Source organism: Hylaeus volcanicus, chromosome 7, assembly GCF_026283585.1.
Source record: "Hylaeus volcanicus isolate JK05 chromosome 7, UHH_iyHylVolc1.0_haploid, whole genome shotgun sequence".
Lineage (NCBI taxonomy): Eukaryota > Metazoa > Arthropoda > Insecta > Hymenoptera > Colletidae > Hylaeus > Hylaeus volcanicus.
Window position 1 is genome coordinate 73,109 of NC_071982.1, and position 26,040 is coordinate 99,148.

General features: G+C 43.6%; 2 protein-coding genes and 1 long non-coding RNA gene across 29 annotated transcripts in view; 2 read left to right on the forward strand and 1 right to left on the reverse strand.

Moving 5' to 3' along the window:
• The window catches only part of LOC128880547 (RNA-binding protein Musashi homolog 2), a 54,849-nt gene extending 46,781 nt beyond the window's left edge, over positions 1–8,068 (forward strand). For all 14 annotated transcript variants that reach the window (XM_054130774.1, XM_054130778.1, XM_054130772.1 and 11 more), the window contains 2 exons: positions 2,634–2,874; positions 4,300–8,068. In XM_054130774.1, the coding sequence (XP_053986749.1) occupies positions 2,634–2,874; positions 4,300–5,175 (1,117 nt within the window). In that variant the 3' untranslated portion in view covers positions 5,176–8,068. The remainder of the gene's footprint in view (positions 1–2,633; positions 2,875–4,299) is intronic.
• The window catches only part of LOC128880552 (sestrin homolog), a 43,473-nt gene that overhangs the window by 15,976 nt on the left and 1,457 nt on the right, over positions 1–26,040 (reverse strand). For 3 of the 14 annotated variants that reach the window (XR_008457866.1, XR_008457861.1, XR_008457853.1), the window contains exon 4: positions 22,680–26,036. The exons of 2 other annotated variants lie outside the window; for them this stretch is intronic. Coding sequence is in view for 1 of the 12 variants with exons in the window: in XM_054130792.1 (XP_053986767.1) it covers positions 2,006–2,097 (92 nt within the window). In the remaining 11 variants the exon portion in view is untranslated. Of the gene's footprint in view, positions 1–890; positions 906–1,529; positions 1,606–1,663; positions 1,819–2,005; positions 2,098–22,679; positions 26,037–26,040 lie in introns of those variants that run through there. 9 more of the 14 variants (XR_008457856.1, XM_054130792.1, XR_008457859.1 and 6 more) reach the window with 8 other exon arrangements.
• On the forward strand, positions 8,157–22,423 carry LOC128880554 (uncharacterized). Its single transcript, XR_008457867.1, has 2 exons — positions 8,157–13,273; positions 19,727–22,423. It is a non-coding gene; the product is annotated as an uncharacterized LOC128880554 (long non-coding RNA).

Sequence of the window (26,040 nt, forward strand, 5' to 3'; positions counted from 1 at the left end):
CGATGCGATGCGATGCGATGCGATGCGATACGATGCGATGCGATGCGATGCGATGCGATGCGATGCGATGCGATGCGATGCGATGCGATGCGATACGATGCGATGCGATGCGATGCGATACGATGTCCACGAATATTTTGGTTGAACGAACGGGGCGCAGCCTCCACTCTATACCAAACACCCGATAAGACGTATCGGTAACTGAAATTCCGACTCGTTCGAATATCCTTCCACTTAATGATTCTTGCTTTACATTGCATTTGTATTTACATTTGCTTACACGAGTGCCTTTCTCGCTGCTTAATTTTCTGATATCCGCATCAGCGATGCCGATAGTCTGTTTCTGTTCTAGCTCGGGTACCTCAGGATTGCCAAACCCGTACTGTAGCTACAATCGAACATAGCTACAGCCCCTGAGAGCATCCAAGAGCGATCATCTCGAATTAATCCCATCGCTAGTCTGTCATCCTTGTTACCGTTCTTCCTTTCGCCTTTGTTTCCGTAGTCCTTCGTACAACGTGGAGCATTACAAAGCTTCTTTCCTCTGTTGCGCCGAGCTCCGGGTCTCGCTTTCTCCTCAGGGGCGTAGTACGCGTGCACGCAAACACCCCTTCTCTTTGTTTCCCTCTACCCTGGGGACCTTTCGCTATAGGGTGCACCGAATCGAACCGAATCGAATCGAATCGAATCGAACTTAGCCGAGCCGAGCCGAGCCGAGCCGAGCTGAGCCGAGCTGAGCTGAGCCGAGCCGAGCTAAGCAGATCTCTGCACCCCGAACATCCCCGTCGAATCTATGTATGTTCTGTTCGCGTTCCTCGCGGCGATGGAACCGAATCGGAGTAACATCACGCTTCTCCGCCACCCTCGCCTTTTCTCCGGTGAATGTACGCTGTTCCTCGCGGATCCTGGACCAAAAACCAACCAGTGTAGATCGCACGAGTTCGTTGAACCGATCGCTCGATTGAAATTCTCTGAGCTTGTTTTGATCGTTTCGAATTATATACGCCAGAGAATCAATCGACCACTCCAACAGCCAGAACTAGTATTTTCGCGACTCGTGCTCCATCGATGGATTCTCTACCGTTTTCTTTCAAGCTGTTATTATTCAAGTTATTATTTTTCTCGGGACTCCTCTTCCAGCCGTTTGATCGCGTCGAGTCGCTAGCACTAGAAGCAAGCGAATTCGAAGAAAGGGAAAACGCGGCCAATTCTGCTGCGAGTGCCGATAATAGATGACGATTGGTAGTTGGCACGCTGACGGTGATAGATGAACAAGATGGACGGAAACATCGGACGGGTTGGAATCTCGCGGGAGTCACGGGGTCGTTGTAGCTCCTACGAGTAGACAGGGACGACGAATCGACGCCAGTTACGAGTAAAGAAGGGTGGAAACGGAGAGAAAATAAGATATCGTCTAGTCTTTGCTTCTCGTCGGCGTCGATTCGATATCAACCAAATACGATACATATTCGTTGTTCTCGTAAATCCTTACCGTTTGCTTTTCCTTTGGTTCGTCAAAGATCGCTTACCTTGAAAACTCGGGGATTTCGTAGATCGATGAATCGTGGGATGGACGGAATTTCGAAACGCTGATAACCGCCAAGTCTGCGCGCATAAATGTTTCGATAAAATGATCCATGTCATCGGTTAATTTGCGATGGGTATGATTACGACATCACCTCGCATCTCGCGTTCGTTTTCGTTACACTCGTCACAGTTTCTGATTTTTCCGTTAATTTGTCAGCGATACGTTAACGAGAGGCTGGTCTCGCATAGAGAAACCGGAACGAGGCGTTACGACGCGCGCGACGCGACGTGCTAAACGAACATACATACATACTCGATTAGCGATCATTTATTTAAAACTAAGATAAACATGAAAGGAAACGATAGTTGGTTTTCAAATTTGAAACCAGAAAATCCTGTTATCGCTATCTCGTAATATTGGTCTGTAGACGATTGGTCTACTTTTTCGAGGTTCCAAGTTGTTGCGAAAAAGACTTACTGAACATCGATCGCGGTGAAAAACATCTTGTAACAGCTTAACAATGGAATCGCAACGAGCACGCAAGTTTGTATCGCCAAGAGCGGTATCACCTGAAACAAAAATAGAGGATCCTCGTGCGATATACCGAATTCGTTAAGGGTTTGTTTAGATGAAGCGACTTGGGCGCGACTGTGAGCTACCAGAGGTCCGTATATTCCGTCCACATGGAATCGTGCCAAAGTTACCTCATCTGGACAAGGCATAATGAAACCATGTTTGCGAGACCCGTCACATTCGAGCTACGATAAGTTTTTTTCATTCGTCGAGTGATCGGAAATTAATTATATCGCGCTCAGACCAATTATACGCGATCGAAACTGCGTGCAAACATAGAGGGAAATATTTAGCCCGAGGGTGATCGAATTCGGAGGGCGTTTCGACGCGTTTGAAATATTCAAAAGGCTCTACCGAGGCTCGCTTAACGTAACACAACATAAACATAAATATAAAGCTAAACGTAGAAAAGGAAACGGAGGGTTCGCGTAAGCTTCGAATCGGCCAATAAATTCCCGGGCGAAATCGTTTGAAATTCTGTCCAACGATCGGATCGGTGTTCTTAATTAGCGAATCCCTTTTTATGTTACAGCGCCAGCATGGAGGCGACGAATGGTGCGATCGAGCACGATTTCCACAATGCGTTGGTGCCCATAAACGGTAGCCACTCGGGTAGCTCCGGAAGGAGTACACCAAACGGAGGCGATCCGGCTCCAGGAAAACTGTTCGTCGGCGGCCTGTCTTGGCAGACTAGCAGCGAGAAGCTCAGGGAGTACTTTGGCATGTTTGGTACCGTCACCGATGTTCTCATCATGAAGGATCCGGTCACACAGGTCGGTCTGCTCGATGGAAGCTCTCTCAGCTCGTCCATCTTAAACGGTGGCACGTTTGCGAGCTTGTTTAGGAAACGTTGCCCGGTTTTAACATGTTATATGACTAGCAATTTTATGGTAACGTAACGTAAAGTAAAGAATAATGTTTTCGAGCAATGTTTTCGAAAGGGAAAGCTTGCGAACGAGCCATCGCTGTGATTAAATTCTCGTCCATTTCCTCTTCGATAGGTCAAATCGTTCGCATCGGTGTACCGGCCGAGCCGAAAAAGCTCTCCGAGTCGGGGGAGGGGGTAACGAAAACTAAAAATAAAAGAATACAAGTCAAAACGCAATTCGCCTCGAGGAGATTCGATGCACCAGTTTCTTCCTTCCACTTTTGCACGAAACTTGACACAGTAGACCGTAGAGAAGAAGTTGTACTAATCGATGTAACTAATTGCTGAGACAGTATAAAGGATGTAGAAGTGTATTTTGGTACTTTACTGTATTAAAACATGTATTTAAAACGTAAAAGGTGGAAAAGAGGCAGAGGCTCGTTTCTAAAGATACGTACACATACACACACGTATCGGGATTCGAGGGGAATTTGAGTATGAGGTTTGCCAACTCTCTATACAGATATATATCTACGCGCGCGCGCTCGCGCGTGTGTGTATGTATGTGTGTGTATACATTCGGTAATTTAACAATTGTAATTCTCATTTTGAGTCTTTATCGTATAATTCAAAGTCCTTGTCTCACGTAATCCTAGAATGTTTGTCTTACATTGGCTTGGACAGTCTTGCATGTAAACGGTAGTTTGGTAGTATTTAGTTAATTGTATATAAAAGGAAATATTCATTTATCTCTCTCTATTTATATATATTTATATAAATATATAATATATTCATATATATACTATATATATAAATATATATATAAATATATATATAAATATATATGCTACGGTATCAGTTTTACATAGATTAAAGAGTACGATAGGACGAAATAATAATGCAACGAACGCGACGGTAATTAGTCTGTTTGATGGAACGAGAGTTATCTGAAAAAGCGCGATAGGTAACGAAAGAATCGTAACTCGTAACGCGTTTATAGCGGCGCATGCATCTTGAAATTGGCGCGAAACTATTCGCTGGCAGTTAACTTGTTCGTAGCGTCGCGTGTACCGATGATAACAGTTGTAAGTCGATGTCGAGAGGTTTGGGAGCATGGCAATTCGGGCAACAACAAGTAGCGGAGAGGTTAACTGTCCGGCGATACGCTGCGCCAAAAGATCCATTGCAGCGTAAGCTATCGAGTAGGCAGGTTGTCGAGAAGCCAAGAGACACTCGGACGAGAGAGAGACAGAGCGAAAAAAAGAAAGATGGAAAAATTGAGAGAGTCGGTGGTTGTGCATCGTGGCCGTTCTGGCTTGTTCGGTTACAGCGTAGTCGCGGATTCGGCTTCATCACGTTCGCCGAGCCGGGTAGCGTGGAGAAGGTGCTCAAGTGTCCAATCCACACGTTGGATGGTAAGAAGATCGATCCGAAGCACGCAACGCCGAAGAACCGCGCGAAACAGGCGAATCGCACCAAAAAGATCTTTGTTGGCGGCGTCAGTCAGGATACCAGCAGCGACGAGGTAAAGGCCTACTTCAACCAGTTCGGTAAGGTCGAGGAGACGGTGATGCTGATGGATCAACAGACCAAGCGACATCGTGGTTTCGGATTCGTGACATTCGAGAACGAGGACGTGGTGGATCGCGTGTGCGAGATCCATTTTCATACGATCAAGAACAAGAAGGTCGAGTGTAAGAAGGCTCAGCCGAAGGAGGCGGTTCAGCCGGGTGCGTTGGCTTTGGGGAAAAGGGTTGTGTTGGGCGCGTTAGGCGTCCGACTAGCGCCTCAACCACCGCTTCCGGTCGCCGCAGCTTCCCAGTTAGTCGCCGCTCAAGCACAGGCCCAAGTACAAGCGGCTGCGGCCGCGGCCGCTGCAGCTCAGGTCCAGAACGCCGTCGCCGGATACGGGAAACTGTTTGCCAGTAGCTATCCTGCGCTTTCCGCTTACAGATACGCGCCGTACCCGATTCCAGCCGCGGCGGTGGCCGCTGCTGCGGCTGCGGCAGCTCCGGCTCCTGCACCCGCGCCGCCCTCGGCCGCTGCCGCGGCTGCTGCTGCTGCCGCCGCGACGCCTGCCGCCGCGGCTGCTGCCGCAGCTGCACCTGCCAATCCATATCAGGGCTATTCGCTTACCAACGTCGACATGTCCAGCTTTCAGGGCGTCGACTGGGGTTCCATGTACGGTATGGGCATGTACGTCTAAGTCTAACTCTACGTCTACGTCTACGTCTACGTCTACGTCTACGTCTACGTCTACGTCTACGTCTAAGTCTAAGTCATTCGACTCATCGAAACCAACTCTGATCCGAGTACGTACAGAGCACACGCTTTCACGATTCTTGCGCGCGCTGGCCTATACGCATCTCCGCCTCTGCGTGCCCGCGCGCGTTATTAAATATATACATCTATACACACTGATACGTATTTATATACATAGACATATACATGTCAGTTAACGCGATGGTAAAATCGATGACGAAATCACCGTAAATCCTTCCGAGCTTCCGATTCGTTCGTACCCTATAGTCTGTTAGTTTGTTCGGTGACTCCAAAATGCGTTTTGATAACGCATCTTCGAGACTCGTTTTCTGTAGAAACGAAACACTAGGCGGCAAATCACGGTACGTCTACGCACCCAAGACTCGCGTAGATGAGAAGAAATTGCGAAACGATAGAGAAAACATGGAAGCATGAAAGGACGGAAGCGAGCTCTAAAAGGATCAGAGTTGTGCGTAACGTCGAGCAGGGTAAGAGAACTTGCCCAGCCAGAAACAAAAGTCATTCTTCTTGCGTTTATTACTCATCGTTATCGCTTGTCACTTAATTTATTAGCGAGAGTGCATGTCCGTGTGCGCGCGAGAAAGAAAGAATGAGAGATCGGTACGTATTCGATCGTATCGCGTGTTTCGTTGCGATATCTTTTCATCCTTGGCTCGAGTAGCCCACGATTCATTTTACCCACGCGATTATTCCACGTGTTTTGCGTTTCCATCACACTTGGTTCCTAGTTAGATTAGCACACTCCCTGAAACGCGATACGGTGCGCGTTCTTTTCCGGCTTATCGCCGTGCCCAACCGTACATGATAACTAACTAATTACTTAATTAATTAAGCGATATTGGCGGCCGTAAACCACGACCGCCCTACTCTCAAGGATCTCGACCATAAGCAATAAAACAGGGGAGTTAGAGAGAAAAGAGAGAAAGCTTGAATGGGAGTGAGAGTGAGAGTGAGAGTGAGAGTGAGAGTGAGAGATAGCTCTGGACGTTGTGCCGTGAACCGAGCTTGCGAACTGAATCTACTAGCATTACTTTCGTTCTATCTTGGTTGTCCGCGGTTGCCCTCTTCCTTTAGATTTATGATGGCGTTGCTCGTAACCAAGCGGAACCACGCGCCTAAAAGAATGCGTCTGTTTCAACAGCCGTGCCGTGCCGTGCCGCGCCGCGCCGCGCCGCGCCGCGAGTCGGCGATCCCAACACGTCGCTCCTTTCTTCCTCTCCAGAGAACGAGGCAGATCTCCTTTTCGTCGCGCGATACTCCTCCGCCTCGATGAAAGTGCCAAACGAAAACGCTGGATCGATCCCTCGAGGGATCGTCGCCGAAACTCCTCCGCACCAGCTTCCATCGGCAGCGCGCAATCTTCTCCGTTTGTTCGTGGTTTCGCGTGTGCTTCCGCTCGGCTATTAGCTTCGCGACGACAACAACAGGTCGATCCTAAGGACACACTCCGATACATACACACACAGCTACACTTATACGTAAACACACAGGATCGGTGACGCGACGATACACGCGTACACGGAGAGACACCATTATGGCGAACTCGTACGAAATATGTACAAGAAACGCGTCGTAATAGGAATAGCTATAGGTATACATATATTTTTCTCCGAGTAATGGACGACAATATTTACTCCATCGCGCGAATAGTAGACTCGTTAAAGTTTGAACGAGAACAACGCGCGATTAGAGCATGCAAAACAGAGACAAACGCGTTTTTCATGAATGATACTCACGTTTCTAAGTATAGTTTGATAGTCGCGAACATAGCGACTACGAAAGCGACTGCGGTAACAAGTACCCAAGATCGAGATTAGCTCAGCGTTACGTTAAGCGCGCCTAGTTTGTAAGTTTGAAGCAGGTTTAAGCTAGACTTTTAAGGCGTTCGTGACAAAACAAAGTCGATACTTAATTTATACGAATTCGCGCGCGCGTCACGCTCCTCTCGTTTTCGGCGATAAAACACTACCGAGATGGCTGCCGTTTCCGAGACATCGATCTTTCGCTATTTTCCTCTCGCAATCTTGCCAATTCTCGCCATCTTGCTTTTCAAGTATCGATCCTTGTCGTCTGAACAACCTATCCTTCTGTTTTTCTTTCGGTTTTCTTCTTTTGCTACCTTTCTTTATTTTCTTTTTCTTTTATTTTTTTTTCACGTAACCGCGATTCCAAGTACGATTCACGGGCGTGAAAGAGTACGAGCGTATCAGTCCGATTGGCGTTTCGTTTATTTATTTGTATATCGAGAATTTCGATTAGCCTATTTACAGAAAGTAAGTCGAACGATCGAAAGCTTTTCGATGGAAATGCGAAAGATCGACGAACAAAGGGCAGCGAAGCGTAAGCGTTTTAGAAGAGAAGTCGATTAATTAATAAAATGTACGAGTCGTCGATGGCGAGAAGAAGGTGTCGCGACGATCCGTGCGAGAAATTTCGAGCAATAAGCGATATCCACTGAAACCTTCGAGTTGTACCGTTTACGTTTAATGATTGCGATAAGCGAGAGGAGATACATAAAAAACAAAGGAAAACAAAAAAAAAGAAGACGTACGATAATATGCGAATGCGCGAAAGCCTCGCTGTTCGCTGTTCGCTGTTTGCTGTTCGCTGTTCGCTGTTTGACGAACAGACAGCAAGGAAGAAGTTTCTTCCAAACAACAAGTAATATTCTTTAGTGATATACATCTTAATATACTTACTTAACGTATATCCTAATCTTAACGACGACAAAGCTCGCGAGTGATATTTATGACTTACACGTAAGATGATATTTAGAATGATAAGTGGAAAGAAAGAAAGAAAGAAAGAAAGAAAGAGTAAGCGATGACAAGTACGCCTTAAAAGAACCGCGAGAAGCAAAAACGTAAGCACGCGTGTGCGGTGAATCTAGCATGAGACGATACCGCTTGGTGCAAACCGAATTTTATTTTTCACGGTTTGCGTACTCGATAAACGGTGCGTACTTAAAGCTAACCTTGAGGACACCCGATATCGATGTATCCTGGCCTGTCCGCTCCGCATATCCTACCGATCTTTTACTAGAGTACTTTCTTTCCCCGACTAGTATATCGTCATCCCTTTCGCGGCGTTACACGAACGAGATGTTGAGGATTTTTTTCTTTTTTTCACGGTATGCTAATAATGGTATTTTCGCTCGAACAGACTCGAGTTAATCGTGTCCTCTTCGTCTTGGCGCGTTCTCGTCACCAAAAGATTCGCCGATGCATACTGCGCGAGCCCAAGCAACGAATAACAAATAAACGGAAGGATGCGGCATACGATTCGATGAACAAATGGCAACTTTCGATCGTGTCGATGGATTTTTTTGATTATATCTCTGGAATGACCTTTGATCGTGTATATCCTCTTCGCCAACATTTATCCCGTTTCCGTAACCTCTTGAAATTCCTTTAATATATCTTTGCAAATGATTATGTATTTTAAACGCGACACGCAAACGCATACACAAAACGCTCAGCACCCCTCACACGTACACAAATATGTAGACACAGTACATATATGCAAAGACACATTGCGAATGTCGAGAGTAATTGTTAGCGTAGCTAGTATATTTTGATGAGCGCTAACCACCCATTAGTTGAGAATGATCAGTAGGTGAAGCATGCTGGTTGAAATATCTTTTAGAGCCGGTTATCCTCCATTGTTTCGTCACACCGCATTCGTCGTTTCTTCGTATAACTTGAAAGCACACAGTGTCTCGCTGCTCTGTCTTCTTGCTAACTTTTAACGCGACGCGCCAAGGGTATATTCGATTGAACATTTTTCTTTTTTCCACATCTTTTCCTTTTCTTTTATTTTAATTAGTTTTTCGTTCTTTCGTTCGTTTATTTCCTCGATTACATTTTTTCTTTTTCATGGTTCAAAGTGTTTGTAGCGTGCAGCACTCGTCCGTTTTTACATTTCATGATTTACTTGTTCGGGAAAAAGACAACGGTTAATTATTTACGTCGACTGTCGACGATTCTCCAAGCAATACGCGTCGTGCCGTTTACGACATCCCAGTCGATCGTAACTTTGTGCCTTGTCTTACCGTTACTTAGTATTATTATCATTATCATTATCATTATTATTATTATTATTATTATTATTATTATTATTATTATTATTATTATTAGCGATTATCGTCGATCGATTTACTCGACTTTCTCGTCAACCCCGCGTATACGTTTCGCAATTACCGAAACATCGTTGCTCTTCATCTTTCTGGTCAGCGATTATATGTATACAAATTAGGCTCAGCCTCGAGCGCAGCGAAGGTCGCAATGGGTTTGCACAAATTCGAAATTCTCGTTGCAGAGTTTCGTTCCCTCTCCCTCTCCTTCTCTTATCCCGTATCATATATACATATATATATTTTTTTTTTATTTTTTTTTAGCCTTATATTGTCTTCTGTCTATTTTCCTATCTGTCTGTATGTACGTGAGAGTGTGTTTTCGTGTTGCCATAATCGGTGAGGGATATAGTCGTGCAACGAGCATCGTCCAACGATCGTGTCTCGAGAAAGTTTGCGCGAACCTGTTCGCTACCCGCTCGAGCGAGGCGGATTCGTCAATGCCCAAAGGGAAACGAATCGGATTCTGAGACCGCCGCGCGTCCGCGTCCGCGCCCACTCGCGTCCACTCTATATTTTAGTTGGCCATGTAGAAGAATATTTTGCTCGACGAAACGTACTTAGAAATCGCAATCTATTCATCTCTGACCTTACGATTGTTCGGAGATTGTCTATCGACGGAAGTTTTATCCATTGCCTCGTCTTTTTTCATAAGATTCTTCTGTCGAAGGAGTCTTCGAACAACCGAGAATGCGGTGTTTTACGATTATTAATATAGACAAAGTAGCGATTTCAACTTAACATTAATTTTTCGAGCATTATTTTCTTCCTTGATGCACCACTCTTCGACGCGAAAAATTTCTTGAAAAACGGACGCGTGCACGTACATTTATTTCCATGATCATCGGCCGTAAACTAGAGAGCGAATGAAAGAAACGGGGGAGAGAGAGAGAGAGAGAGAGAGAGAGAGAGAGAGAGAGAGAGAGAGAAAGAGCACAACTTAGCAGGAATACGCGGGGCGGCGAACACGAAAAACGACAAGTATGACATAGTTTAGTTCGATGCTTAGATGAGTTGCCAATAAAGTAGTTGGTTTCAAACTTGTAGCTAACCTGTATATTGTGTACCTATTTTGTATACTCTGACCAGCTCCCGTTCGTCCTACGCTGATCCCCTCCTTTTTTTCGTAACAAACACTTTTCCTTCCGTATACATATATACATATCCTCGCTAACTGTATTTCTTTCGTATTTTGATCTCTGGCAAAAGTAATTTATCTGTGTTTTTCATTTTGGTGCTGTGTAATACTACGCTATTCTCTCGCTCATTCATATACCCGTATATATGCATTGTTTATGTCTCCTCGTATACCCCACTCAACTTGGATCTAAAGTGTCTATATTGTATCTTTTGTACGAATCGTGATACACGCTATTCTAGAGCGTATATCGATTATTTTTCCATTTATTTCTTCTTCTACTCTGTTTCATTTTTTCTTTCTTTTCTTCCTCTCCTTTTTCATGTTATTTTATGTGAAAAAAATTTGTTTGCAAATTTTTCATTTGTCAGCGGTGTCGAAGGTTGGCGCAGCCGTTGGTGCCGGAGGCGCGCCACCGCGGGCGCATCGCTAATTGGCTGATTAATATTAAGCTGTAATTAGCCTCGTTAACCCCGGTGGGCACTCGTTTCGCGACGCTCTCTGATTGGTCGGAACACGGCCCCTGCGTGCCCTTCGGCTCAAAGCCAGCGCGCGCCGCGCATCGAGGACCTTTCTCGAGCGATTCCAATCGTATCTCGCGTCGTTTACGAATCGCCAATAACAAATAACGAGTTTCGTCTAATCTCGGTAAAAGGTGAAAAGTCTGCTCGCAAACTAGATACACGTAGTCTCGTCAAGTTTCGAACGCGCGACTAGGATTTAATCGCGAAACAAACAAGCTGAGAAAGGTGTGACACGAATCGAAATACGAAAAGGTCTTGGACACACCGAACAGAGAAGCGGACAACGGGTTGAAACATTCCATTAAATCATCGAGAAACAAACCTCTTTGTTTCGTGTTCTCAACTACGTACGATACGATACGATACGATACATAGAAAGAAAGCGGTTTCCGATCAACGCGTTAACGGGAAAAACGGCCATTCCTATCGAAAGGAAGGACGGTGTGCACTCCGCCGGCACTCATAGGCAAAACTCTTTTCTAACATTTCTTCCTCTTTCCTGTCGCCCCATGTTGCTTCTTAAGCGGTCCAAGACAACCAGAGGAATTGTTGTAGCGCATGCATTTTAGCTAGAGTACCCCAGGCGCGCTCTAACCAGCAAGTAAGAGTAAATTTAAAAATTAAATTTCGATATGTACACAGTTTTTTCTCCGCCAAGACCCAACAGGCTCCTTCTTTCGCGGTCGCTCAATCTTTTTGCTGCCAAAGCAAACGACGATTCGCAATTTTAACTTTGATTTACCCTGGAATATATAATACGATAATATAATATACCGACGTCTTGTCGAACTTTGGCAGTTGAAAGATGAGAATTTTGAGCAATCGATGGAAGAATCGTTACTTGGTTTTCCCATTCCTCCGATATCCCGAAGAGTACGAAGGCTCGGCTTACCACCTCTACGTCCTTTTAACCTTTTGCGAATGGACCGGTAATTTATTAATTTCGATCGAACAACAAAATTAACCACATGGAACGATGTTATTATCGAATATCGAAAAGTCGATCGGTGGCGTACGAGGCAAACAAACCCGCTGACCTGCCGAACAACTAGAGTCCAAGCGCAAAGGATTGACGAGACAAGTGTGTGCGTTTTGCCGCTTGCCGATTTCAGAGCCGTTCAGTTGCCGATAAAAAAATAGCTGACCGCGACTAGCCTGATCGGATTGCGATCGAATCCAACAGAATCTGAACAGACTTTACTCGATCCAAAAACCCTTTTTGCACGTACGCTCGATCAAAGGAACGAGCAAAGACACCTGGCATCGCAGCACGGAGAAAGATATGTTCCGGTTTCCAGAAATTCGCGGGAATCGATCGCGAGAGACCTCTCCGATCTTTACGTAGATCGAGAGAGATTTAAAAATTGTTCGCTAGAGACGCGAAAACCTTGCCTTCGAAACGATTCGAGATGAATAGTTGACGATCATAGGGATCGGTGTACATATCGTCGAATTGTCATAGTTTGGTACGAGTTGTACAATAGGTTGTAGATGGTTTTATACGTAGGTTGCGCGCTGTGATTCCTCTCGTGTTGTGTCGTTGTTCTCGCGAAAACGAGCAGCAAGAAAAACGTAATACGATATAATAAATGTAAGAGACATTTTTTCGCGTAGCTGGACCGATTCGATCAACGTTTAACTAGTCTCGCGTGAGCAATCAGAATTCTTTCAGCTGCATCGAGCGAAGCGTAAGACATATCGATAACCTCCGACATATCATTTTACGATTTATCAAGATTTCAGTCGACTCGAGTCGACTATAATATTTCGCGATTTCGTACCGACACGACGGAAAACGGAAAACGGAAAACGGAAAACGGAAAACGGAAAAGATACGCGTTCGTTTCGTTCTGCTTTCTCCGTGCAGTTGGGGGCGCCACTCTTTCCTTAGTTTTACGATGTTTGATTCGACAGAACCCGAGTGCCTTATTCGATCTCCCTGTGCCCCCATCGTGTATTCCCAACCCCGAGACCAAACACCCTTCGAAATTCGAACGAAAATAACTCAACAACTAAAGAAACGATACACAGAGATACGGAGAGTGAAAAATGTAAGAGAAAAAGATAAGCAAGACAGCGAAAAGAAAAACAGCAACTATTCCGATGCATATTAATTCCCATTTAATAGGTAGAGTAGAGTTGAGAAGGTTGATCGCTAGAGAAGGCAAGAGAACCGCTACCACGAATTCGGATCCGAGACCTGCCGACCATCGCGACTGAGAAACAGGTAAGACAACTTTCTTCTTTTTTCTCTCTCTTTTCTACCCTTATGTACTCGATGTACAGAGTGGTTTAACAGGCATCTTGGTACAGACAAACAAAATTTAAAGAAAAATTTTCGATTCGATTCGATTCGATTCGATTCGATTTGGCCAACTGTTTCCGACTGTACCACGAGGTTTCATCCACCCTGTGTAAATAGGACACCTATACAAATTATCCTATTATACATATACACGCATCGTTCCGTAGATTTTTACATAATTAGATGCGATAGACGTTGCGAGATTTAGCGTGTTAGTTGCGAGCATTGGGTACCACCGCTTTCGTGGTATAGAGGACCGACGAATCATATGTGTATCACCCTACCGCACGCATCATAATACGTAGTAAATGTTGGTAGTTGTTACTAGCAGAGCTAAGATTTGTCGATGGTGTAGGCGTAGTATCATAATTCCACGCATAATACAGACATTTTTTTGAGCAATGCAGGAAAGCCTCGGGATCGAGAAAACTGCTGCTTCCTAACAATATCTTTTTCCTCTTGGTACGCAAACAGATCGTGTCGTGTTGCGTTGCTTATTTAACGACACACTTTCTATTTTCTATTTTCTATTTTCAAGTTGTAGTCGTATTCTCGCTTTAATTCTTTTTTAATAACACTCTCGACCGATACGATCAAGTCGATCGAGATCTTACAACATCTTTTTGTCTCTCGGCCGCGACACTGGATACGTAATACGATGTTACGCTTCGTTTACGAGTTTTTCACGCGGAAACGTTCAAATTGATAAGCGATAGCGTCTTCTTCTTTTTCTCTCTTCCCGAAGTTTTCTTGTTAACCAAACTTTGAAATCAACGAGAATCGAATTACATCGTATTTCATTTCGTCCTCTCGCCTCGTAACGTGCCTCTTGCATCGGGAATTGATCACCGAATGAATCTCTTTCGGCATATTTCTCGTTTATCTCGAGCTTAGGCGATGATTGAAACGTCCCCGTCGCGACGTTTCCACATGGAAGGCTACGTGCCAACGATATCAAACTTGCAATAGAAAAGAGCTGCATCGTGCATGAGTAATGATGTTTACCTGTATTACTAACACGTTTCCGAACGATTATCTCGTATTGGTAAATAAAGAAACGGCTCGAAAGTTGAAATTCCAAAAAGAATCATGGAAATTGAAAGTGTTGGGAAACATTGCTCGATCAAAAATCTCGAATACAGGCGCGAGTCGTTGTTCGCGCGACCGCGACCGATCTACCTATATCGTATACTCGAGCGTTTTTTATTTCACAGTAGATGCGGTGAATTAGCAAACGTGATACGAGACAGTCGTGCCGTAAAGAGGCAAAGCGAGGCCTTACGTAGTCGCATGTGTGATTTGAACGGTAACAGAAACAGAGTGAAACAAGTATACGTATAACGTTGTAAATGTTGATCTTTGTAATGGTTCTCACCACTACTGCCATCACCGCCACCCGCCACCCGCCACCCGCCACCCGCAACCAAAAACCTTCACTTCCACCGTCATCGCCTTCATCGACGACAGAGATATTTCGTAGGTAACGGTAGTTTGAAATATCCGTGTAAAAACGAGTCGCTTTAAAGATATAGTGCGCTCGAAAATCGGCTTTTACGGGCAAACTCTCCGCACTCGAGAACAACCGAGTCCGATTCAAATTCTACGTTATACAAACTTACCTACACGGAAAATCTAACGAAACGACCCAACGATCGTTCTCGTTTATCGACAAGTTGGTAGGAGAATAGACCTACTCTTCGGAGAGCTTGCCTCTAATAAGGCAACACAAGACGAAATATGGAAAAGACCAGCCGATGATTTTTCATTCGTCTTCGAGGCATTCTTTCGATATGGGACCCGCGCGTTTTTCGTAGCGCTTTTTTAAAGCCGGTAGGCGAGTCCGGCGTCTTGTTCTTCCAGTACATGTATACATATAAATATAAATATAAAAATATATATATATATACATATTAATAATACAAATATACGTATATAACGAGTGTACGATCAATATAGACGGCGATCGAACCGAGCGTATGCTAGAAAGGTGGTTTTCTAAAAGGAAAAAAAACGTTCGACTCATATTTATACGAAAAGTAGTGGTTCGTCGCATGACACTTGGTTCAATTATGTCAAGTCTTAACCGTGTTCCGAGTAATTAATTAGATTTCCCTACATTTTAACTGTGATCGCATTAATCATGGGAAATGACGTTTAATAAAATGAATACTGCGCGAAAGCTTAATTCGAAAGGAATCGCAACGCAACACGGTGCAATATTGTACGGTGTAACGTTTTTGGCAGGTGCAACTGTAAATCAGTTGCCAGCCCAATTGGTTAACATTCGCGAGCTCTTTTTCCGCGATGTTCGTTCGCAACCGTTCGCCGATAGGCCGATGGACGCACGAACGCAGACTAAAGCGTGTTCGGTGATTTAGCTTGATCGTCTCATCTAGAAAGAATAACTACGTAGCTATATCGTAGTTTGTTTGTCCTGTTGATTTACAAAACCGATAAAACCTTACGTCGATATGATCGACGGCCGAATCAAGTTTTGTTCGATAGCATCTTTACTCGGTTCAGTGTTGGTCCAGATCGCTAGATATCCGTTGTTACGTCTTCCGGTGGATAATCAAAAAAATCTGTTTTTCAAGAGCCACCCCTACACTTGATTTACATTTTCTAGTTTCGTCAGGTTTGGAAAAGCTAGTTGATCGCGGTTTGGAAAATCGTATCATATGGACGATCGATGCGATCTGAACACGTTTCAAACGGAATAGAGAAAAGGCTAATTTCTAAATGAGTTTTCTAAAAAAAAAAGAAAAAAAAAGAAAAAGAAGGAAGAAACGAAAATAGAAAAAAAATGGTTAATTCTTAAATTGAAATACTTGTAATTTCTCGAGTAGAAGAACGAACCTCTCGATCCCGCGGTACTGCGATACATCGACGATATATATCTCTGTACATATATATATGTATATATACTGGATTTTTATAAAGTTTACGGAACGATAGAACATCGAACGCGAAATGTAGAGAAATTTTTAACTTAATAAACGTACGTTCTTTTAACGTAACGAGTTGTATCGAGCCGTAAACTTTGACCTACACCTTGGTAACTCGTTTGCGTACCTGTGTCGCGGACAAGGTATCGCATATATTTTTTGAATCTAATCCTGGCTGTTTTCGAAAGAAGATAAGAACGTGCGAAATACATAGATACGGAGAGCAAGCGGAAAGAGAAAGCGTCTCGAGTAGTGAAAACGCGGAAACGTTGCTCGCGACGCGACGCCGCTGCCGACGCTGACGCTGACGCTAAGGCTGACGCTGACGCTAAGGCTGACGCTGAGGCGTCGGCAGCAACCAGCAGCATCGGCTGTATTCGTTGGTTTCGGCTGTCAACACCGTGACTGGCGTCATCGAATCACTTTGTTTTTGTTTTCATTGCGAGTGTCGCGAGTCGTAAGCAACGCGATCGCCTATACGAGAGATGATTGATCGTCGAGCGATAAATTAGACACCGCGCGCGTACTCAGTTAATCAGCTCGAATCCACGCGATTGCCTTTTAAAGTGTACGATCGCGAGTAGTCGACATCTCGGGTAGGTAGTTGCGAGTATCTTTCAACGGAATCAAATCGTTTCCGCGAGTCGCTCTATTTATTCGGCCGCGTACTTGACAGAAACAGCGAGAAATTGAAGCGTATCGATTGAAATCGACGATATCGTTTCCCCGTAAAACTGAACGAATAACGGATCTAAAAGATAACCGGATGAAATGCCCGTTGATTTCGACGATACGAGTGATTGATTGGCTCGAGTAAACTAAATTCGATTAACGATACGAGACAATTCTGCCACGAGAGGACACTTTGCAACCTCGAGAATGTTGAAAAAGTACAAACCGGATAAACGGTGAACTGAATCGACCAGATATAGTGTGAGAAATAGAGAGATAGACGATTACGATATCTCCGCGTAGCGTGACTGACAAACAAATCGAGAACGAGTTCCGTTTTCACAGGACCTCGTCGATCGCATAGATGACGTCGGAGAGCATCGACGAGGACTGGCCAAACACGGGACTCTTTTCTCCTGTTTAACGTGTAGCCAGTAGCGATGTATCTTGCGTGATAATTGCAGCTAATCGATATCCCAGATATCGTTAGCTGTATACGACATGTATTAATATTAATTACTACGTACTGTCCAATATATTCTTTCGTAAAATGTGCCATTTTTCGTCATCGTCATCGTCATTCTTATTCTCATTCTCATTCTCATGCTCATGCTGATGCTCGTGCTCATGCTCATGTTCATGTTCATCCTCATTGTTGTTCTTATACTTGTTACCTTATCGTTTTATTTATTTTATTTATTTTACAGACAGTTAATTTTTAACTTGTTAGGGTACATCCAGACTAGAAACTGACCGCGTCTCGAACAAACAACCTACAGGTACGATCGAGGTGATTCGTCTCGTCGGCGTCGTTTGATTCGTGGTCAGACTCTGATAATCTTTGGATTTACCTCTAGACGGTTAGCAACGTTATTGTACGCGTATACGATATCGAAATTTGTATCTGTACTTTTGCGTACTTTTCCTGTTCTCTGGACAAAGCTTCGACGTAGCGCAATCTATTTCACCCTGTAAACATTCCCGCGATCGGTCCACGATTTACTGACTTTCCAATCGAATCTAATCATCGAATGCGAAATTTCGACTCGTTCATCTCGCATCTCGTACCTCGTTTCTCTCGTTGGTTCATTTACGAGAACAATTTGCACGATTACTTGATGCTGTAACTACATATATTTTTTTCCATAGGATAAACGATGCTTGCAAACGATCGATAACACCGCATTTCTTTATTGGAAAGATCACGAAATCGTAGCCACGTAGGTTAACCCGAATTCTGCAATGCAACTATTTAGTATAGTCAGCTAGATAGACAGTCGAATAGTAAACACGATGTGTAGAAAATTTACTTACGTAATTAATTACTTACTCCGATTTCATGGGTAAAAGGTAAAAGAGTAAAAGTACCAAGTGAGTTTTGATTAATTAGTAAAGAGATGCGAGGCAAAGCTGCGAATTAGAGAGTATATACGTGTGCGTGCGTGCGTGCGTGCGTGCGTGCGTGCGTGCGTGCGTGCGTGCGTGCGTGCGTGAGGGCGTGAGGGCGTGAGTGCGTCCACGCCATTCGTTTGTGCGTGTGTAAGGGTGAGAAATAGATGTGGCGAAAGGATACAAGAGACGGAGAGAAAAGGAGAAACGGAAGAAATAATTACCAACGTACTTACTGCAGGTAAACTGGTTACTGTACCTGTTGTTGTTGAAAACATTAAAAACACTCTTATTCCATGCTAACGCCGCTTAACGGTATCTCTTATTTTCATCCCTTTCCATAGACTGTTTGATAAACGAAGGTTGTCGACGGATCACGATGAACATTTTACTCGACAGGTTAATCGGTTGGCAGTCATCGTGATCGATTTTGGTTGCGAAACGATATTACGAATCAGAAATCGGAACTCGTCGGAGAAATCGAATTTGTTTCGTGGAACCGAGAATATCGTAATATTTGGACATAATACGTAGTACAACTTTCAAGTTTTTACAAATGATCCTAACAAAGAATCGCCGACCCTTTTTTCAATCGCACCAAACTCGATCGCCGGCAAATTTTGTCACGCGTTCAAAAGAATACAACGATCACGCGGACATTAGGTCTTTTGTTTACGGTGAATGCAGTTGAAACAAAGGATGAGACGACACTATCGACAAACGAATATAAAAACCGAGGCACTTGAATTATCATTTTTCAATTTCTTTTGTTGTTGTTGTTATTATTATTATTATTATTATTATTATTACAGTCATCGTCATCGTCGTCATTCTTCGACGCAAAGATTGACGAATTCTGAAATAAATCGAGCAACACTAGAATTGTAAACCTGTAGCGAAGTATTTTAATCAAGACGCGGTATCACACACCCCTCCACACTATTCAAACATACCTACTTCTTTTGGTAAATTGATGGTTATTTTGGTAATTATACGTGTAGTGTAAATTACGTGTCACGGTGCAATTATCGATTTTTCGATGCATCGGGTGCGCGTATCTGTACATATTCCTATATATACACACCTACATCATAAATATTAGTATTTCTTTGTAGTAGTTTATTTGCCCTTTGTATACGTCGTTGGTCGTAACCTTTGAATCTTTGTTACTTTTAAACCATCTATCCTGAAATCTATCAAGTATAATTTACGTGACACGAATTAAACGGCCAACGGCGTACATCGTAGGAATATGGATTTTTCCGTTCCTTCCTCATTTCCTCGGAGCTGTTTCGAACAAAGGTACTGCCAGGCAAAATGTAATTTTAAAAAGCATGAAGAGAGAGTATATTTAACTTTCTATCCATAGGGATAACGAATAGTACAAGTGAACACGTACGATGACTTCTAAGAAAAGAGAGAAAAGAAGAGACACGGTATCTCGGTTGTTTCGCAACGAAAGGATTGAAAGCTGGAGGTGAGTGACAATAAAGGGCTATTATTTTTCCACACTCGTTTAGTCCCAGTGATTCTTATTTCTCGGAGATTTTCTGACGCACCGTTACTAGTCTAACGAGAACTGAGAACATTGTATTTGTTAAAAAGAGAAAAAGTACATATGTACACACGCAAACAAACAGACAGACAGACAGAACAGACGGACATACGCACACATATACGCGATCTAGTACATCAAATAATCAAAGATACAAATTCTACTATCTGTAGCGTATATTTCACCGATTGTTGCGAGATACACGACAACAGGGTTCTGCATCGAAAATTGTGTACTTGGAATGTTATTAGTTAATATGTGATAGAGATGATGTAAGACAAAGCATTCCATCAACTTTATCGTACTTTGTTTGTTTCGACGTGTTTCTTCGATACAGAGTAGTTTGTTCAAGTATGCGAAAAATGTAGGTTTTACTTGAATTCGACGACAAGCGAACCGTATAATCTTTAAGGTGTATTGTTTGGTGGTTGGTGCAAGAGTAGTGAAACATTTTATTCTGAAATATGGAACGTTGAATTTGAAGAAGTCGGTTTTTTATTCGATCGGCAATCGATTCTTCTTGGACGACCGCGATCGTTCGAATGTATCAAATGTAAACGAAACGAAACGAAACGAAACGAAACGAAACGAAACGAATCGAATCGAATCGAATCGATGAAATGTCCCATCGTCGTAAATTAATATATCGTCAATCGAATAAGAAACCATTTCGATAGATATTTCAGACTGTTTAATAGCGATACGCGTGTGCGTGTGCATGGAGCTTTCGTTGAATTTCGGACAAGGAATAAAAATGTTCCTCCTTTCGCGATCATGTCTTTTCTTGAATTTTCGTTTGCGAAGAAAATATTCGTGTAATTGATTAATTTGAAAAATCGCTCCATGAATACGCAACGCCCATGTTAAGCCAATTAATTGACATTTCCATGACAAACCCGTGACCCTTGAATGATCGATTCTTTCGCAGCATCGTAGAAACGTAGTTTCCTTTCACTTTCGAAACAACTTACACTCTTTTAGACATAGTGGCAGAGCTGACGTAACTGATAACAATTAGAGTCTGCGTAGAGAGATATACGTATGATACATACGTAGATTTTTGTCGAGAATTTCGACGATGGTAAACATGTAGGAAGTAACAGAGGGGGAACGCCAGGCCGGTGTTTACCCGTTTTTGCAACGAATTTCCAAGAACGAATTTCCAAGAAGAGTGTATGTAGAATGCCGAGGATAAATTGGCACATCTTTCGACATCGATCCTGTATTGTCAAACAACAGAAGGAAAAGAAAGTTTGTACGTTCCGTCGATCGTCACTGGTACATGGTCGAGTATTGGTTGAGACGTCTGTTTATAAATGTCTGTTGGTTGCTCCGACGAGCAAGATCGATCTAGAAGGGGCGGCCAACTTATCCCAGCAGCCCGTCCCGTCGCCTCGATCAACGACGATGTGGCCTAATCGAACGAGAACAAACAATTACGTAACACGTACGAAATTTTTGATGAAATGGTACTTGTTTCTCCGCGAAAACGATCGAGATAAAAGCCAGTTGAAGGAATCCTAAACAGACGATACGAATCGTTTACGAAATGCTTTCTTGCAACTCGGAATTTTGCCTGCGACGAACAAAAACTCAACATTTTCCAGGAAGCCACACCAAGGACCGAGGGTTAAAGATTAAACAATCTCTCGATAAAATGTTGCAACGATCATTTCTCGATGAATCGCGATAAGACAAGTTTTGTTAGGGTAGCAATCGGCATCCAAGCTATAGAACGAAAAGATCGTTATACAGGAAACGTCGATAAGAGAGCTTTGTAATCTATGACGCAAGCTATCGGACGATTCCGATCGCGAATTTTACAGGTACGCCGAGCGCGAAAACGATCGATGAGTCGGTTTATCGCCTCGACGTTGTTTAATGTTCACTCGAACGAAGCTAGGGGCATTAGAAAGTCTAGGGATAAGTGCTTTTCTATTTCTACGTTTAACCGAGTACAAAAACTGTATATACTGTGTATTATTATATGTATATGTACAAGTGTAAGCATGTAAGAAACGTAAGAGACGTAATCGACGATTTCGTCCATTTTCGATCCCAGTTCTAGTCACGTTAAGCTTCTTTTCGACGCCGACGCGTACCTTGCGTACGACACGCGAACCAAAATACATACACTCGCGAACCACTGAAAACGGATTACTTTTAAAAGGCGCATCCCGCGTTACGATAACGAGCTGCACACGCGGAAACCACCTGGCTTTAGGAATCGAGAATCTCGCGTTGTATCACGGCCACGGCCACGGCATACATTTCATCGGCAGCGAATTCGAGCGAAACTCGTAGCATTTCAGAGGACACCGGGGACCTTTTTTTAAATAAAAAAAATCGTTAGAAACCGAGGGAGAAGAAAAGGAAGGATACGCGACAGGCTCTTTGGCACTCTGGGACGAGCGAAGAAACGAAAAACCAGCAGTCGAGTTAACCAGCAGGGTGAAATAAAAGAGTACCGACTGTATTTATTTATGAACTGTAACAATTACTTGTATCGTTGCTTGATTATTTTCGTACCTATCATTATTCTTCTCCTTTATAATAATAATTCGAAAGGAAAAAACGTAGAAACGACGAAAGATCTTTCGAGTGGTTCTAACCCGGCAGGCTTTTCGGGATTCCTGTTCATCGGCTGGTGGTCCGAGGGAAGCAGAGAGAACGAGAAGAAAGGAAATCGATAACAGGACCCCCCAAGGGCACGCGTTATATACGCTCCTGTCGGCTAAATTGCTGCCGCTCTGGGAAAAAAGCTAGCTCAGAAATTTCTCCGTATCCTTTTACTCGAGGCCAACTAGAGAAATATCAGCAAGTATCGCGTTGTATTTTCTCGCGAGAAATTGATTTTCGCAATTCAGAATATATATCTCGTTCGCTGAATTTCAAGTGTAATTTTGCGTTTGCCGAGGAAATGTAAGGTGTTTTTGTTTGTTTGTTTTTTTTTTTTTTTTTTTGTATTGCATCGCAATACGCTGTAAGTAAGGATATATTAAAAGCTTATTTTTAGCCCTTTATCTTTAGCGCAGGAGAACAAGTCTAGATTACTTGGCATGCAAGAGCCACGCTATGGTTCGCGAAAGCGAAAAAGAAGCGTTTCCGGTCGAGTATCGACGCACCGGCTGTAACCGCGACCAGAAGCAAATGTACAGAAACGAAACAACCTGAATTCGATTCGATTTCGAATGAGAAAATATCGCGGCGAATGATTCAATCGAATCAATTAATTGTTTAAAATTATCTTTTTTTTTCTCTTTCCCACTGAGGAACAAAAACGGGACATCGTCGGAGCAATTCGAGTCGGGACTAGGATGACCGTAATTCGATAGCATAAATTCGCTCACTGCGTTTACGTTTCTCCCCTTTATACGTGTATTATATGTATACCCTACTCCATCGAGTAATATCGAAGCAACGCGATACGCGGAGAAGACAGCCGAGCATATTTTCACCCCAAAGATGCGAGTCTAGGGAGCGAGGGACATTTACACATTCCCTGTGCTGCTCGTTCCCTCGTACCCCATGCTTCGCGTGCTATCGTGTATTGTTAATACTTGTATCCCCTGAACCGTATCTGGATATCGCGTACGGGATTCGAAAACGGAAACGAAAAAACCACGAAGAAAATTCCCTCGCGCTTCGTTAATTGGCCGGTTCGTTCGTTATCGTGAAACAAGATGTCACCATTGCCATTGGCACTGTCAACAAGGAAACGGAGGAACGTGAAAAATGCGACGAATAAAAGGAAAATATTCCCTTTATCTACGGTTCCTGTCGTCTTTCGATCTATTAGATCGTTTCTTCCACCTCTTCATTTTATCCTCTTCCATACTTTTATCTCTACTTTTTATCTTACCACGATCACGAGTAATGATTTTTATTTATTTATCTTGCACGTACAATGGAAAATGTAGCTCGACGACAGAGCTAACCGTGCTTCGGGGGTGTTTTTAGCTGCGTAAATTAAAATCGCAAAGGTAAGTGGAGATTTTGTTAGCCTTTACCTACACGCCTCTTCGACTCCGATGCCGACACCGACACCGACGTCGAACCCGACGCCGACGCCGATGTCGAAGCCGACGCCGAAGCCGACGCCAACGCCGACGCCTACGATCGATAGAAATGAACGAATGAGTAAAGAATGAAAAATGACAAACGCGAACACTGGTAGCTTGAAAAGTTTAACAATAAGAATAATCGACCATCGAAATCAAATATCTACGAAATCTCGACGATTCTTCTCGCGCTATCTCTCGATCGAATCGATCCATTAGATCACATTATCGTTATTTTTATCGTGGTTTATCGATACTTTAGCTAGACATAAAATTACAATACTCGAGCGGATCGGATCACTGGCCGTAAGTAGCCTCCGTTTGCGGAACGATATTAGCTTAAGGGGGAAATGGAGCAATTCGTAAGGATGGTTGGCTACTCGTTTCGCGCGATTTATCACACTTTTATTGCCAGACCCAAGTAATTCGCGACAGATTCTACTTACGTAGTTTGATATAATATGATATTACGTAAACTCGGAATGTTGTTTATTTCAGAACAAAAGAAAATAAATGTTTTTCGGTCGAACGAGTACATCGAGGTCACCTAACATTCCGTCAACGTTGGCCTAGGGAGCTTTTCGCGGATTTCTTTATCACTTGGCCGGCCGCGCTGTCAAGCATTCAATATAGTCGGCTGCATTATGCAGCGAGTTGGGCAAGCTCCTCTTGGAAAAGAGGAGGAAAAGTGGAAGAAGGGCGAAAAAGTTGAACCAGTAAACTACACCGGTTGCTTGTCTCGCATTTCAACTAGCGAAACTCGTGAATTCCCGACTCGAGTATATCACAAGCCATTCGTGCCAAAGGTAATTAATGTTTGAATCCGTTTGAGAATATGAAAAACGGCTCTATAATCGGTAATCTTTCCTTTTCTAAACGAGACTCGTGGAGAGATTGACGAACCGAAACTCGTCGACTAATTAATTTTTCATCGAGTACAAGTTACCGCCCGTTGGCTTTTTTTCGATAGACTTTTCAACGTCGCGAAACAATTTTCTCGAGTAGGCGTGCTAGCTTGTCCTTTATTTTTCAAACATTTATGTAGACACGGCCAACGTAAACCGGAGAATAATACGAGGTCCAGACGTGTCCCTTCTGCATTGCCGAAATGCACATTGGTGATACTCTGGTAAAACTCGTTTCAGACTGCCGATATAAATAGTTTACTCGTTCGGCGTAGCTGAGACCGACTCCAGAGAAAAGAAGGCTAGCCAAGAGACACTCGGCACAAGTACGCGGCTCGGGGTAAAGAGATATGGAGCTTAAATCTTTCATGTTCTCGGGCTCGCTCGCCTCGGCTCGCCGGTTCCCTCCTTGGCGAAACAACTGTTGTTAACCACAACAACGTTAATTTCTATCAAAGTACAGGCGACAAGTTGTTGGTCGCAACGCAAATCTACAACATATTCCACATTTTCCTTTCAGAAACAAACACGATAATGGTAAGAATACTGAAAAGTAATGCGGTAAATGGGATTTTTACGAAATGATTTTCCACGTAATTCGTGGATGTGTGCGCTCTAGTCGGCAATGTATAATACATATGTATAACGAATGCTCGTCACCAAAAGTCCGACTCTCCCCTCGTCTTTCATCCAATGGCCTTGTGCTTACAGTATCGATCACCACGTGGCCACCTAGTTGATTTTCTACGCTCGGTCTGATCCTTCAGCGGCCTCCCGGAACGGGGAGTGCCGTCCCCGCGTGCGTAACTCTATGTACAGGACGATACAAATCGAATTCAGGTACAGGTTTTTCTTGTTAAAGTGTGGGAACCGCCTTAAGTGATTATTACTAACCGCTGCATAACAGCGGTAACATAACTTTTCATTTCTATGGGGACCTACTGGCCCTCCTATATCGCATAACTTTTTATCTCTGTGTCGCTTGACAACTCATCTCTGTGGGGGTCATCTAGCTCGGATACCTCGGGGTTGCTAAGCCCGTACTGTAGCTTACAAAAACACCGCTACAGCCTCTGAGGGCAAAAAAATCGAATCCAGTCAGTCGCCTCGTTTTCCCACTTTTCTATTCTTCTGCGAGTTGTACTTTCGTATCGTAGCCTAA